Source organism: Ovis canadensis, chromosome 17 (genome assembly GCF_042477335.2).
Source record: "Ovis canadensis isolate MfBH-ARS-UI-01 breed Bighorn chromosome 17, ARS-UI_OviCan_v2, whole genome shotgun sequence".
In the NCBI taxonomy this organism is placed as follows: domain Eukaryota; kingdom Metazoa; phylum Chordata; class Mammalia; order Artiodactyla; family Bovidae; genus Ovis; species Ovis canadensis.
In genome coordinates, this window is record NC_091261.1 from 79,924,602 (window position 1) to 79,938,205 (window position 13,604).

Consider the following 13,604-nt stretch of genomic DNA (forward strand, 5'->3'; position numbering starts at 1 on the left):
GTCAGTGCCCATGGCTTTAGGACCATAGGCAGCGGTGGAAGCTGCGGAGACATGGTGCTTGCAGACCCCACCCCAAGATGCTTAAATTTAGTGGCACGAAAAGCATGATGTTCATCAAACTTCACTGGCCTGTTTTATTTATTTCGCCAAACATTTCACAGAACCCTCTTTAGTTAAATAGAGATTATTTACTGAGCACTTACTATGTTAAATGAGCTTTACATACATGATTCTATTACTGTCAAGCTGTGAGGTAGGGATTATTTTCCTCATTTTCATTTCACCGATGAGTAAGAGGAAGCTCAGTGAAGTGGCTGAAGTTCCCACAGCTATGAGAGTCGTTGGGCTGGGATTTCTTTAGCGGCTCTGACTCCCAAAGCCCAAGATTTTCCCTCCACATTACTGCCCATCAAGATGTGGTCCATGATGGGAACCTCCCTGGTGGTCCAGTGGTTAAGACTTCACCTTCCAATGCAGGAGGTGTGGATTTGGTCTGCTAAGAGCCCACGTGCCTGGTGGTCAAAAAAAAAAAAAAAAAAAAACAAAACATGAAGCAGAAGCAATATTGTAACAAATTCAATAAAGACTTTAAAAATGGGCCACATTAAAAAAAAAAAAACAACAACCTTTAAAACAAATGTGGTCCAAGATTCACGCACTCCAAAACCCCTGGGGAACTCATAAAAATGCGGGCTCCTAGGCACTTCCCCGGTGGTCCAGTGGTTAAGACTCCCACCTCCACTGCCAGGGGCATGGGTTCAGTCCCTGGCTGGGGCCCTAAGATCCTGCAGGCCACATGGTGAGGTCAAAAATAAATGACTAAAAACTAAGATTCATGCTCCTGAATTCCACATCGGACCTACTGACTCAGAGTCCCAGGGAGATGGGGATGGAAAACTGAATTTATAGTAAGCTTCCCTGGAGAGATTTGAAACATTATTTTTGAACAGGTGAAACAGACACTTGGTTAAAATATTCAAGAGGTTCAAAATAGGATAAATGCAGAGAGAGCCCCTCACTGCCTTTCCTGCTTGCACACTTCCCCTCTACCCGCTGTCCCCAAGAGGCAACCACTTTTCTTCGACTCAGCACATTGAAGTTTGAGGCCCATCTTAGTATTTGTGGGATATACCAAGATGCGTAGGTTTCTGCACCCCAGAACTCACAAAAACCTTCAGGCAAGGCCATCAGTCATTCAGGGTCAGGTGCCCCAGGAAGGGGTCTCAGAGTCACCAGATGGTAGGACTTCTGCTTGGGTGCACATCTGCATCCTCTGTTTCTAGGACCTTCCAGTCTGCTCAGCTTCCGCCATCACTTTGGGTAGGGGGCTGGTCCCTGCACAGGTGGTTTTGTCACAAGATCAGAAATGGACAGTGAGTGAGGGGCGCATAAGGACTAGCAGAGGGGAGCCTGCACAGAAGTCCGGTCTGGAGGAATATGAAAGCCCAGTACCCGGCCTTTCAAGCTGTTATTTCCTCTTGTTTGTGGCAACCATGACCTTCCCTTTGGGATAGATACTTTAAAATCAGTTGTGCTTAACCTTTCTGGGATCACAGACTCCTTTGGGAAGCCCATGAAAACTAGGGACCTCTCTAGAAAAATGCACAGACACGTTAAACTCCACAGGCTAAGCTTCACAGAGGCCAGCCAAAATTCCCCAGGGGTGTCCAGGAGCTCCGAGTCCGGAACTTCTCTTTTGGAGGTGGTGCTTGTTGTACTACACCGCTTGGCCCACTAAAGGCTCTCTGTTCCTTTAGAGAGTCTGAACTTCGTTGCCACTTGCAGCGAAGTGCCCTGGATGAAGTAGAGGCTAGCTGGCCCAGTAGGCGGGGGCGCGGTGGCTCTGGCCCCGAGCCTGGTCGCAGGGAGAGGGACCCCGGACAGGTAACACCTGCCACAGCGGGCGGGGGCGGTGCGCGGCGGGCGTCCTCCACAGCTTTTAGCGTCATCCGGCTGGGCCCCTGTGCTGTGGGCGCATTTTCTGGGTTTTGTGGAGCGAACCCCCGCCCCGTCCCCGACCCCACCCCGGGTCGGAGGCGGGGAGAGCCGGCGCGGGGCCGCGGACAGAGCTGCGATGGGAGCCGGCGGGCTCCGCATTCATCATTGTTCCCCTAGCGCCTGGCACGGGTTGGGGCGCAGGCAGGGTTGGTGACCCGAAGCGCGCCGGCCCTTCTGTGTCGCCCGTTCGCCGAGCTCTCGCCCCACAAGTGTTTCCTGAGCGCCTTCCGAGGGCTAGTCCGGGAGCCGGGAGCCGGCGACTCAAGGAAAGGACGGGGGTTCAAGTCCAGCCGGCTGCGCGCCGCGAGGGCCACGGAGCGCCGGTGCGGGCGGCGCGGGGCGCACGGGCCGCGGAGGGACCCGCGCGCGCCCCGGCCGCGCGCTCGTGACGGCGCCCCCGGCCCCGCCCCAGGCCTCCGCCTCCCGCGCCCCCCTCCCCCCGGCTCGGCCGCGCTCGGGTCGGCGGGCTCCATGGGGAAAGCGGCCGCTCTGTGCCGAGGCGGCGGCTGCGGCGGCCGCTCCCGCGGGCTGTCGTCGCTCTTCACGGTTGTCCCCTGCCTGTCCTGCCACACGGCGGCGCCGAGCATGAACGCTCCCACGCCCGGCTCCGCACCGGAGCCCAAGCCTCAGCTTCAGCCGGTGCCCCAGCCTCAGCGGGAGCTGGTGTCAGAACAGGTGTCGGAGGCAGTTTCTGAGCGGGCGCCAGGATCGGAGCCTGAGCCCAAGAAGATGTCTCAGCCCAGGCCAGGGTTCAGACAGGAACTGGAACTGCTGCCGGCGCTGGGGACCGGGTCGGGGCCCCGGGAAGAGTGGGGCTCAAACCCGGGGCCTGGGTCCCCCGCCAAGGCCCCCTTTGAGCAGGTGCCGGCGCTGGGGCCAGCAGTGGGGAGCGTGCCCCAGATCAAACCCGAGTCAGGGTTGTTGCCGGCATCAAAGGACCCGCGCCCGGGGCAGCTGAAGACACACCTTGGGATGGCAGCGCCCGGGAGCAGCTCGCCCTGCGCTGTCCCCGTGGTCTCACTTCCTCTGGACAACTTCAAGGGCTGGCTTCTCAAGTGGACCAACTACCTGAAGGGCTACCAGCGCCGCTGGTTCGTGCTCAGCAATGGCCTCCTGTCTTACTACAGGTATGGAGGTGTCAGGGTGGGGGCTGAGTGTGAAGGGTGGTGATGCTGCCGTCGTGGTGACGGAGGGCATCCAGGGTTGGAGGGTGTAACCACTGGCCCAGGATGCTTGGGAACAGGCACTCTAGCAGGAGAAGTAATGCCTCGGGCCAACCTTCAACTCTGGCAGGGGATCCCCTGTGGACACGACCTCTGGCAAGCTTGGGTCTGGGGAGTGAGCAGGGAGGTTGGAGTGAGGGAGTGATCTGGGGCCTGGGGACCCCTCTGGCCCTGGTGGTGACCTGGGGCAGCTATCCAGAGTCGGAACCCCCAACATCCTTGAAACAAGAGCTTTCTAGTTGAGGAGCTAAAATTACTGTATTAGGGGCTGAGGGGGCAGTAACCTCGTTCACCCCTTAGGACCCACATGTGGGAAAGGCTCCTGCTCCCTCCTCAGTGAGTCAGACTGCTTCCCACTTTCCCTAGTGTCTGCTGTTTGCCGGCCTTGGCCTGGGGGCACAGCAGACTCAGCCTCCTCAGTCACTTCAGGAGCCCATCTTGACATTCAATAGAGAATCGGGAAGTGTCCCACCGTGGCCTTCCTTACTCCTGAAGCAGCGTGGGGCTCAAAATCGAAGTCTAGTGGTGAAATAGGTAACACTTCCGCTGAAGAGGATTGAAAGGGGGAAAGATCCTGAAGGCTGCCTTGGTATGTTTCCTGGGGATGGGTGGTTTAAACTTTGAGATCTTGAATCACTCTCTACCGTAATAGATTCTCAAACCTGAGCAAGCGTTGGGATTCGCTGAAGGGCTTGTTGGGACATTGCTCCGCCATCCTGCTGAAGTTCTGCTGCAGGGCATCCTGGAGGGCCCCCAAGAGTCAGCTCTTCTAACAAGTTCCCAGGTGATGTCGCTCAGGACCACAGTCCTGAAGCGCGGCTCCATTTTCACTGCAAACAGGAGGCCCTGCCTTTCTGAAACTCAGGTCGCTTTGCTCACTTTACGCAGCTGGGCAGCCTCTTCAGGTGACCCACTGGAGCATTCATGTGGTCCTTCCTAGCCTTTTTGGAACACGATTTCTAGAGGATAGTTGAATTTGTGATGCCCTTGATTATTTGGGACCTCCACTGACCTTAAGCGATGGTTCCCCCTCAAAGTGGGGATCGGATCGCTGTCTGTAATTCCCGGCAGGGGGGAAAACTGACCTGTGTTTCTCCCGTGACCGTCTCGTGTGGTGTTGTGGTACCCCCTCGGCCCATCACAGGACAGAGTGTTCTCAGAGTTGGGCAACTGAGCAAAACGAGATCCTTTTCCAAATGATGTTTTTATCCCATTTCCCTGCCCTGTCTGGTGTGTAAACATTCATCAGTGATTTGCTATAAAGAAGTGTCATCCTGTCTTCTTATAGGCAAGGGATGTAACACATAGGACCTGTGGACTGTGGACCACACATGAATAAATGTTCATTTATTTCATCCCCGAAATCACACTGTGAGGTGGGTTCCGGGATTGTCTTCTTGTACAAATGAGGAGTCCTGAGGTTTACCTGAGGGACGTGTCTTGTCCGGAGCCACTGGACCGGGTAGGCAGTGGAGAGAGAGTCTGACCTGGGTCCTTTGCGCTCCAAAGTCGGTGCCTGTCCCAGATGTGAGGACTGATGCCAGTTCAAACTTGAGTTCAGCATTTCTGAGTTATTTGTATCTTCCCAGGTACTACTCAGAGTCAGTAGTCGGGGTCGAGGTAATGTTTATGAGTCTCGGGTCCCACCGTGGCAGGAAGGCCTAGTTGTAGTGGAAAACCTGACCTCCTGTGTGTTTGTTTTGTTTTAATCAGCAGAACAAAACTGTCCCCCCTTTTTTTTAGGATATGAATAACCATGTATAGACAAGTTGGCCTTTCAAGGTAACTTGAAATGTCTAGATTCTCTGGGTAGTGAAGAAAAATTCTTCTTGTTTGCTGATTAGAATGTGCGGACAAATAGTGGTTTAGGGGAGAGGAAAGGGTGGGAACAAGTTTTCTTGCGTGTGTGTGTTTGCACAGTCCAGCTCTGTAATTTGATTCATGGACGTTTCTAGATTTCAAGGTGGGCCAAATTGTTGCTCCAGTCGCTTGGGTAGGATGAACGATCCTTGATGTTTATACAGCTTTCTCCCTCCTTTAGCCCCATGTGAGCCCCCCCGCCTCCGAAGATGTTCTCAGTCCCATTTTACAGGAAGGGAAATTGAGGCTGAATAGTGAGCTTCAAGGGTGTTGTATGCTGAGGTGCCCAGCCTGAAGGCGATGTCTCCAGTGCCACAGAAGCTGAGTTAGTCTCCGAGTGCAGAAAAGGCCCTTCTACAATGGGATTGCGCCTCACCTCTCCCCTGCACTCCAGTTCTGCGTTCTGGAAGATGCTTTGGTCTGCTTCCCCTCAGGCCTCCCAAGGCTGCAGGTGTTTGACACCACTCTGCTGTCCCTGCTTGTGGTCTGAACCCTGCCTTCCAGACCAGGCCTGGCCATCCTGCCTGCTGGGCTCAAGGGCTGAGCAGCCTCCAGGCCTGCTGCTCACAGTCTTGACAGCTCAGGGTCGGTTATCCAGGCCTCCGTCTTCACACAGGTGCTTGGCTCTTTAGATGTGTGTGGCTGGAATAGAGGCAAATTCCGGTGCTTGTGTGTTGCAAACAGATTGAGAGAACTCTTTTCATGATCTCCTTTCTTTCTTTTTAGTTGTGGCATGCAGAATATTTAGTTGCAGCATGCGAACTCTTAGGTGCAGCGTGTGGGATCTAAGTTCCCTTACCAGGGTTTGAACCCAGGCCCCCTGCATTGGGAGCATGGAGTTTTAGACACTGGACCACCAGGGAAATCCCCAAAGTTACCATTTCTTTCATGATCTTTCCTTAGGGGCCTGGTAGAGTCAGTGTTAGTGCTGGGTGACGTGGCTGCTGGGGAAGGAACCGGAGCCTCTTTTGGTAGCTTCCCTTTTGGAAAAACTGTAAATTTTGTTTGTTTGTTTTGAAACTGAGCAAAGCCTAGTTTGGACATTTCTTGTGTTCTTTGCCTGATCCTGTGCTCCAGCCTGGCTCTCTCCAGGATAACTATCATTCCAAATCCTGATCAACATCCACTTTCTTTTTTTAAATGTAGTCTTATCTCATCTATATGCTGGAGAAGGAAATGGCAACCCACTCCAGTATTCTTGCCTGGGAAAATCCCATGGACAGAGGAGCCTGGTGGGCTGCAGTCCGTGGGGTTGCCAAGAGCTGGCATGACCGAGGGACTAAGCACTCGCACATCTATATGCAATTAAAGAAAAAAAGATTTTCCATTTCAACCATTTTAATTTTATTTTTAAAAATCTTGTTTTATTTTATTTTTAAAATATTTATGTATTTGATTGCACCAGGTATTAATTTCGGCATGCGGGATCTAGTTCCTTGACCAGGGATCAAATCCGGGCCCCCTGCAATTGGGATCATGGAGTCTTAGCCACTGGAGCAGCAGGGAAGTCCCTCAACCATTTTTAACTTTTCGAAAAGGGATCTTGTACAACATATGACTTGGGGGGACTAATTTTGGGTGCTTTGTGACAGCCCAGGTTGAAAGTGTGCCTTTTACCTGTATCTGCTCCTCTTGGTAGTACGTGCCTGCTCAGTCGTATCTGACTGTCTGCAACCGCGTGGACTGTGGCCTGCCAGGCTCCTCTGTCTGTGGAGTTTCCCAGGCAGGAGTACTCGAGTGGGTTCCCCCATCTCTTGGGTCTCCCGCACTGCAGGTGAATTCGATACCCCTGAGCCACCTGGGAGGCCCTGCCCCTCTTGACGGGCGGCTACAGAGACACGTCAGTGTGTGCGGGGGTCCTTGCAGGTGAAGTGTCTGGGCTGTGGAGAATGCGAACGCCAAGCTCTTTTCCAGAGCGGTTGTGCCAGTTTAGAGTCCCCCTGGGGGCAGGTAAGAGCTTTTGGTGGGTCTCTGATCCCTGTCCTTTGCAGCTCTTGGTACTGTCAGCGTTGATTTTGTCAGTTAAATGAGTATTGCATCGTAGTCTTGACCTGCATTTCAGTCCCCTTTATTTTTACTTTGATAGAAAATTGGCGGGGGAGGGGGTGGATTAGAATTTCTCCAGTAAGCGTGGCTTCCTCGAGTGTTTCTGTCCTAGATTTTGCTGGAAAAGCTCACTCAATGTCAAGTTTGTTCCAAGGGAGAAAGTACACAGTGCCAACAGCTGGGCTTAGTAACATTCATATTATCAGGAATAACAAGACGCTCTTTGTAAATATTGTCACATACTGAAAGCATTTCTGGGAGGCCTGGGTAATTGTTGGCAGGTTTTTACTTCTTCCCAACAATGTGCTAGGAATATAAATACAGGAGGCAAGGTTATTCTATTGCCCAGCACACTTAATCACGTTATCTGTTTGGCTATTTGAATACCAATAACGGAAATATGGTTTTGTGCTCTTTTTTTGGTTGTTAGTTCCCATTTTAAAAATTTCATCCTAAGTTCTCATCTCACAGGGAACGTGTAACTACCTGAAATTAGAGAAGAGTTCATAATAAAAATTTCATCCTAAGTTCTCATCTCACAGGGAACGTGTAACTACCTGAAATTAGAGAAGAGTTCATAATAATAATGCAGAATTTTCACAGGTATGGGCTTCCCTGGTGGCTCAGCTGGTAAAGAAGCTGGCTGCAATGTGGGAGACCTGGGTTTGATCCCTGGGTTGGGAAGATCCCCTGGAGAAGGGAACACCTACCCACTCCAGTATTCCAGTGTGGAGGATTCCTTGGACTATATAGAGTTGGCTCGTAAAGAGCTGGGCTCGACTGAGTGACTTTCACTTTTCAAAGGTATTAGCCCTTAACAAACCCATGAAAAGATGCTCAACATCACTCATTATCAGAGAAATGCAAATCAAAACCATAGTGAGGTACCATCTCATGCCAGTCAGAATGGCTGCTATCAAGAAGTCTACAAACAATAATGCTGGATAGGATGCGGAGAAAAAGGAACCCTCTTACACTGTTGGTGGGAATGCAAACTAGTACAGCCACTATGGAGAACAGTGTGGAGATTCCTTAAAAAACTGGAAATAGAACTGCCATATGACCCAGCAATCCCACTGCTGGGCATACACACCGAGGAAACCAGAATTGAAAGAGACACGTGTACCCCAATGTTCATCGCAGCACTGTTTACAATAGCCACGACATGGAAGCAACCTAGATGTCCATCAGCAGATGAATGGATAAGAAAGCTGTGGTACATATACGCAATGGAGTATTACTCAGCCATTAAAAAAATACATTTGAATCAGTTCTAATGAGGTGGATGAAACTGGAGCCTATTATACAGAGTGAAGTAAGTCAGAAAGAAAAACACCAATACAGTATATTAACCCATATATATGGAATTTAGAAAGATGGTAAAGATGATCCTATATGCGAGACAGCAAAAGAGACACAGATGTAAAGAACAGACTTTTGGACTCTGGGAGAAGGCAAGGGTGGGATTATTTGAGAGAATAGCATTGAAACATGTATATTATCATATGTGAAATAGATCCCCAGTCCAGGTTCGATGCATGAGACAAGGTGCTCAGGGCTGGTGCATTGGGATGACCCTGAGGGATGGGATGGGGAGGGAGGTGGGAGGGGAGTTCAGGATGGGGAATGCATGTACACCCATGGCTGATTCATGTCAGTGTATGGGAAAAACCACTACAATATTGTAAAGTAATTAGCCTCCAATTAAAATAAATTAAAAAAAAGAAATGGAAGAGACATCTTAAAAAATAAAAGGTATTAGCCCCAAGTCCTTATGGCAGGAGTGTTTGAAACATAAGCTTTATGCACATTAATGACACAGTTGATTTGATTAAACAAAAGTCTGTTTTGTTCTATATAAGTTGCCTGCTCGGCAACATTAGAAATGACATTTGCTTCCCAGGAAATGATTTCAAGCAAGTCATGAAACAAAAACTTTTAAAAAATATTTGTTTGGCTGCATCGGGTCTTGGCTGTGGCCCTCAGGATCTTTGTTGCTTCGTGTAGGACCTTTTACTGGTGCAGACTTCCTAGTAGTAGCACGTGGTCTCCAGAGGGCATGGACTCAGTCGTGGTGGTGAGTGGACTTAGTTGCTCAACCAGGGATCGATTCCGCATTCCCTGTATTGCAAGGCCAGTTCCTAGCCACAGGACCACCAGGGAAGTCTGCCCAAAAGGTTTTAATTTATTATTGTTCAGGCTAATCTGTGGGTAGGAATGGCGAAGCCAGTTATCGAGAAAGGGATCAAGGAAATCAGTCTGGGTCTGTAAGAGAGAAGGCTTCAGTCACTTGAAAGTAAGTTTTCAAAGTCCTCCAGCTGAGGAAGCCCATTGAACACATGGTGAATCGGGCCCACTTTAGGGTGGCGGCCAAGACGTTTTTGCTTGTAGGATGGATCAAGTACTCCTCCAGTGAGGCCACACCTCAGAGGCAAGCTCTCCTGGAGACAGTACTTCTTCTCTGTGCATATAATTTTATTGTTTATTTAATTTTGGGGGCTGTGCTGGGATTTGTTGCTGCATGTGCTTTTTCTGTCCCTGTGGTGAGCGGGTGCTGCTCTGCAGCTGCAGCGTGCAGGCCCTCATTGCGGAGGCTTCTCGTTGCAGAGCATGGGCTCTACGGCACAGGCTCAGTGGTTGTGGTGCACGGGCTTAGTTGCTCGTCAATGTGTGGGATCTTCTGGCACCAGGGATCTAACCTATGTCTCTTGCATTGGCAGGCAGATTCTCTACCACTGAGCCATCAGGGAGGCCTAGTATTTTTTTTTAAATAAAGTTTTATTGGGACACAGTCATGCCCATTCATTTTTTTGGCTATGACTCCTTTTTTTTTTTTTTTTGGCAGCACTGCAAGTTTTGTGGGGTCTTAGTTCCCTGACCAGGGATTGAACTCTTGTCCTCATCAGTGAAAGCAGAGTCTTATATGTGACTGCACAGTGAAAGTGTAGTCTTATCTTAATCCCCTGAGACAGTCTTTTTGATGTCAGTTTGGTGGTGGTTTAGTCACCAAGTCTTGTCTGACTCTTGCAACCCCATGGACTGTAGCCTGCTAGGCTCCCCCGTCCATGGGATTCTCCAGGCAAGAATACTGGAGTGGGTTGCCATTTCCTTCTCCGTGATGTCACTTTAGGTGATGCTTAAAGGATGGAGCTAGAAAAGACCATCCATTTGCAAAATGTCCCCGAAAACATGAAGTTGAAAGTGCAAGTCTTCAGGTTAAGCCACTAGGTTATCTACCCCAGAAGGTGGCCTTATTATATTGGATTCAGCTTTAATTTGAAATATCATCCAGTATTTCATATTATGAGACCGTAAGGAAGCTGGGAAGGAATGCACAGGTTGAAAATGTGTACACATTTCTTTAAAGTTTAGCATGAAGGTGTTGCAAAGAGCCTCCAAGAGGACTGGCAGTATGTTTTGGAGGAGACAGGGCACGTCAGTCAGTGTTCTTAGCAAGGTCTTGTTGTTCAGTTGCTAAGTCATGTCCTACACGTTGGGACCCTGTGGACTTCAGCACATCAGGCTCCTCTGTCCTCCACCATCTCCCGGAGTTTGCTCAAATTCACGTCCGTTGAGTTGGTGATGCTGTCTAACCATCTCATCCTCTCCTGCTCCCTTCCCCTGTTGCCTTCAACCTTTCCCAGCACCAGGATCTTTTCTAGCGGGTCTTTTCTCATCAGGTGGCCAGCTTCAGCTGGATTTTCAGCTTCAGTTACAGTCCTTCCAATGAATATTCAGGGTTGATTTCCTTTAGGATTGACTGGTTTGATCTCCTTGCAGTCCGTGGGACTCTCAAGAGTCTTCTCCAGCACCACAGTTTGAAAGCATCAATTCTTTGGCACTCAGCCTTCTTTATGGTCTGACACTCACATCCATACATGACTACTGGAAAAGCCATAGCTTTGACCAGACAGACCTTTGTGGGCAAAGTGGTGTCTCTGCTTTTTAATATGTTGTCTAGGTTTGTCACAGCTTTCCTTGCAAGGAGAAGGCATCTTTTAGCAAGGTGCTGTAACACAAATTATAATTTCCCCACACAGCCCGTTCCTCCTCCTGACCTTCCTTTCTGTGAGTAGCTGGAAAGCCGAGTCACGCTTGCTGCTTCCTGCCGCCCTCACCCTACATCAGATGAAACTGCCAAGCCCTGCCTGTCTCCTTCCCCGCGTCCACCCCTCCTCCCCATTGCTGGTGCCACGTCATGGCTCAGGTCTGCCTTCTGCTGAGCTGGTGTCCCAGCCTCCAGCTTCTGCCCTGGATGGGGGTGGGGGAGGGGGCGGGGGGGGGCCGGGTGTGGTGCCACCTGCCTGCCCCAAGGGCCCTATATTTTCCAGTCCTCTCCAGGAATCTCTTTCAACAGTCCCATCCCCTGTGTTAGCAGTCGCCTACTGTGGGTTTCTCACATTTGAAATATCCATAATGGCCCCAGACCGACCTGAGAACTACATCTTTTTCCTTTGGGAGTTTATAAGGTTGCTGTGTGGGCACCTCTGCAGACAGCTTTGTGCCAAAGGGACTCTGGCCAAGCTTGGCATCTTCCTTTTTTTTTTTTTATTAAAAAAATTTGGGAGGGGGAGGCTGTGTGTGTCATGTGGGATCTTAGTTCCCCAACCAGGGATCGAACCCAAGCTCCCTGCATTGTGAACACAGTGTCCTAACCACTGGACCACCAGGGACGTCTTATCTCAGGCACTTTTCTGACTTAGACCTTCCCCGAGGCCCTTCGGTGACTTGGGTTTGCCCAGGACGAGGGTACACTCGCCACGTGGACCTCCTTCCTCCACAGGACCTTCCTTTTTGCACCTTTGGTGAGATGTCTGGTGTGAGTTCTTCAGCTGCTGGGAACCCTTGTACCTTCCTCAGGGAGGGTCTGTTAATCCAAGATCAGAGCCAGCACACAGTCTGGAACATGGTGAAAGCGAACGTACCGCAGCTTTGGTTGTATCACTTATTGAGGGCCAACAGTGTACAGGCAGCGTGGGAGACAAGCACCTGTGCATCGTGGAACCACAGGGTGGAGGAGGAGGGACCCAGTCTCCAGTTTCAACGGTAATTAAGTTCCTGGCCAATCTCTGCATCCATCCTGGCAGTCAGTAAGGGGCCAGCGGGTTCAGGCAAAGTGCTGTGGGGCTTCCCAGGGGGCTGGCTATTCAAGCCTATGGCTTTCACACCTCCTGTAGTCTTCTGGGATGCAGTTGGCAAAAGATGTCAATAAAGAAAGACAGGCTTGTGAAAAAGACGTGAGGTTCCTTAAACCAAGATCAATATCTGTTTATCCCAGGAGGGAACAAAATATGGAGGAAATGGGCCTGTTTCCTGGACAACTACTCTGGATGGTGACATGCAGAGAGGAGATGATGAGCGACGCCCCTGAACTAAAATTGATATTGGCAGCTTAATGTGTGTTGAGTCACATACGAGGTGTCACCACATGGATGTGGCTTTAAGAGGTCCCTTGGTAATTGCACACGCGAAGCAAACTGTCAGCGAGTCTCAGGGTCACGCTGTGCACTCTGTGCTTTTCTTCTTTTATGAGCGACTCTTTTCCCGCGTGTTTCCGCTTTTAAAAGTTCTCAGAGTTCCGGTCGCTTAGCTTCACCCCTCCTGGCTGCTTGTCACGTGTTCAGCCACAGCTCTGTGCATCGAATGCTGGTTTAACAATCTTGACGCACACCTTTTGATCTGCGTTGCTGGGCCATTGCCTAAACCAAGAAGAGGGCAGATGGCCTTGCTGAGCTGGCTCAGAACCGGGCTGTGTTGTCCTCTGAAGCAGCAGTAGGTGTTGTCTTCCTAAATATAACTTATGGTTTGTGGCTTCCCTGGACTCAGCGCTCACTACCCTTCCCAGTCAGCTCCCTCCACCCTCCTTCCTCTGTCTTCAAGTCTCCTTCTGCCCAGCTGACCTTATGCTCCTTCTGCCAGCCACATGCCTTTCACTCTTCCCTTCAGATCCCTGCACCTACCACCTCCCAGCAAGTGCAGCCCTCCCCACTGCTGCAGGCAGCCTCGCCGGGCAGTCGAATTCCAGGTCATCGCAGCCTGAACCTGCCTGGATCCCCCGCGATGAGTGGGGCTGGCAGAGCCGTCCTTCCTCTGACGGCCCTTTGTGTGTTGTGTCGTTTGGCTGTCTACTCCTGTTAGCCGGCTGTTGGCCCGTCTCCTCCCCGCCAGAGCATGGGGCTGTGTCCCCCTCTATGGTGTCCCCTGGGGTGCTGGGCATAGTGTCTTGTAGATTCCCAAATGCCAGTGGGGGTAAAAAATTAAGCTACACATGGCCCAGCTTCTCAGCTCCTATTCAGAGGCTTATCCTAAGACAAGGATATGTGATGATATTGAGAGCTCACTGTATTCATTTACATTTAAAATTCTTTGTTATAGAGAATTTAAAACATCTGTAAGAGTAGACAATAGTAAAATGGACCCGCATCCACCCATTTCTCGTTTCAACAATTATTAGCTTCCTGGCCAATCTTATTTCAT

General features: G+C 50.6%; 1 protein-coding gene across 1 annotated transcript in view; it reads left to right on the forward strand.

The window, feature by feature from the left end:
* The first annotated feature begins 2,469 nt into the window (after nucleotides 1-2,469).
* Nucleotides 2,470-13,604, forward strand: part of OSBP2 (oxysterol binding protein 2) — a 122,022-nt gene continuing 110,887 nt past the window's right edge. Inside the window, exon 1 of the mRNA XM_069556926.1 lies at nucleotides 2,470-3,125. Within this exon, the coding sequence (XP_069413027.1) occupies nucleotides 2,470-3,125 (656 nt within the window). The remainder of the gene's footprint in view (nucleotides 3,126-13,604) is intronic.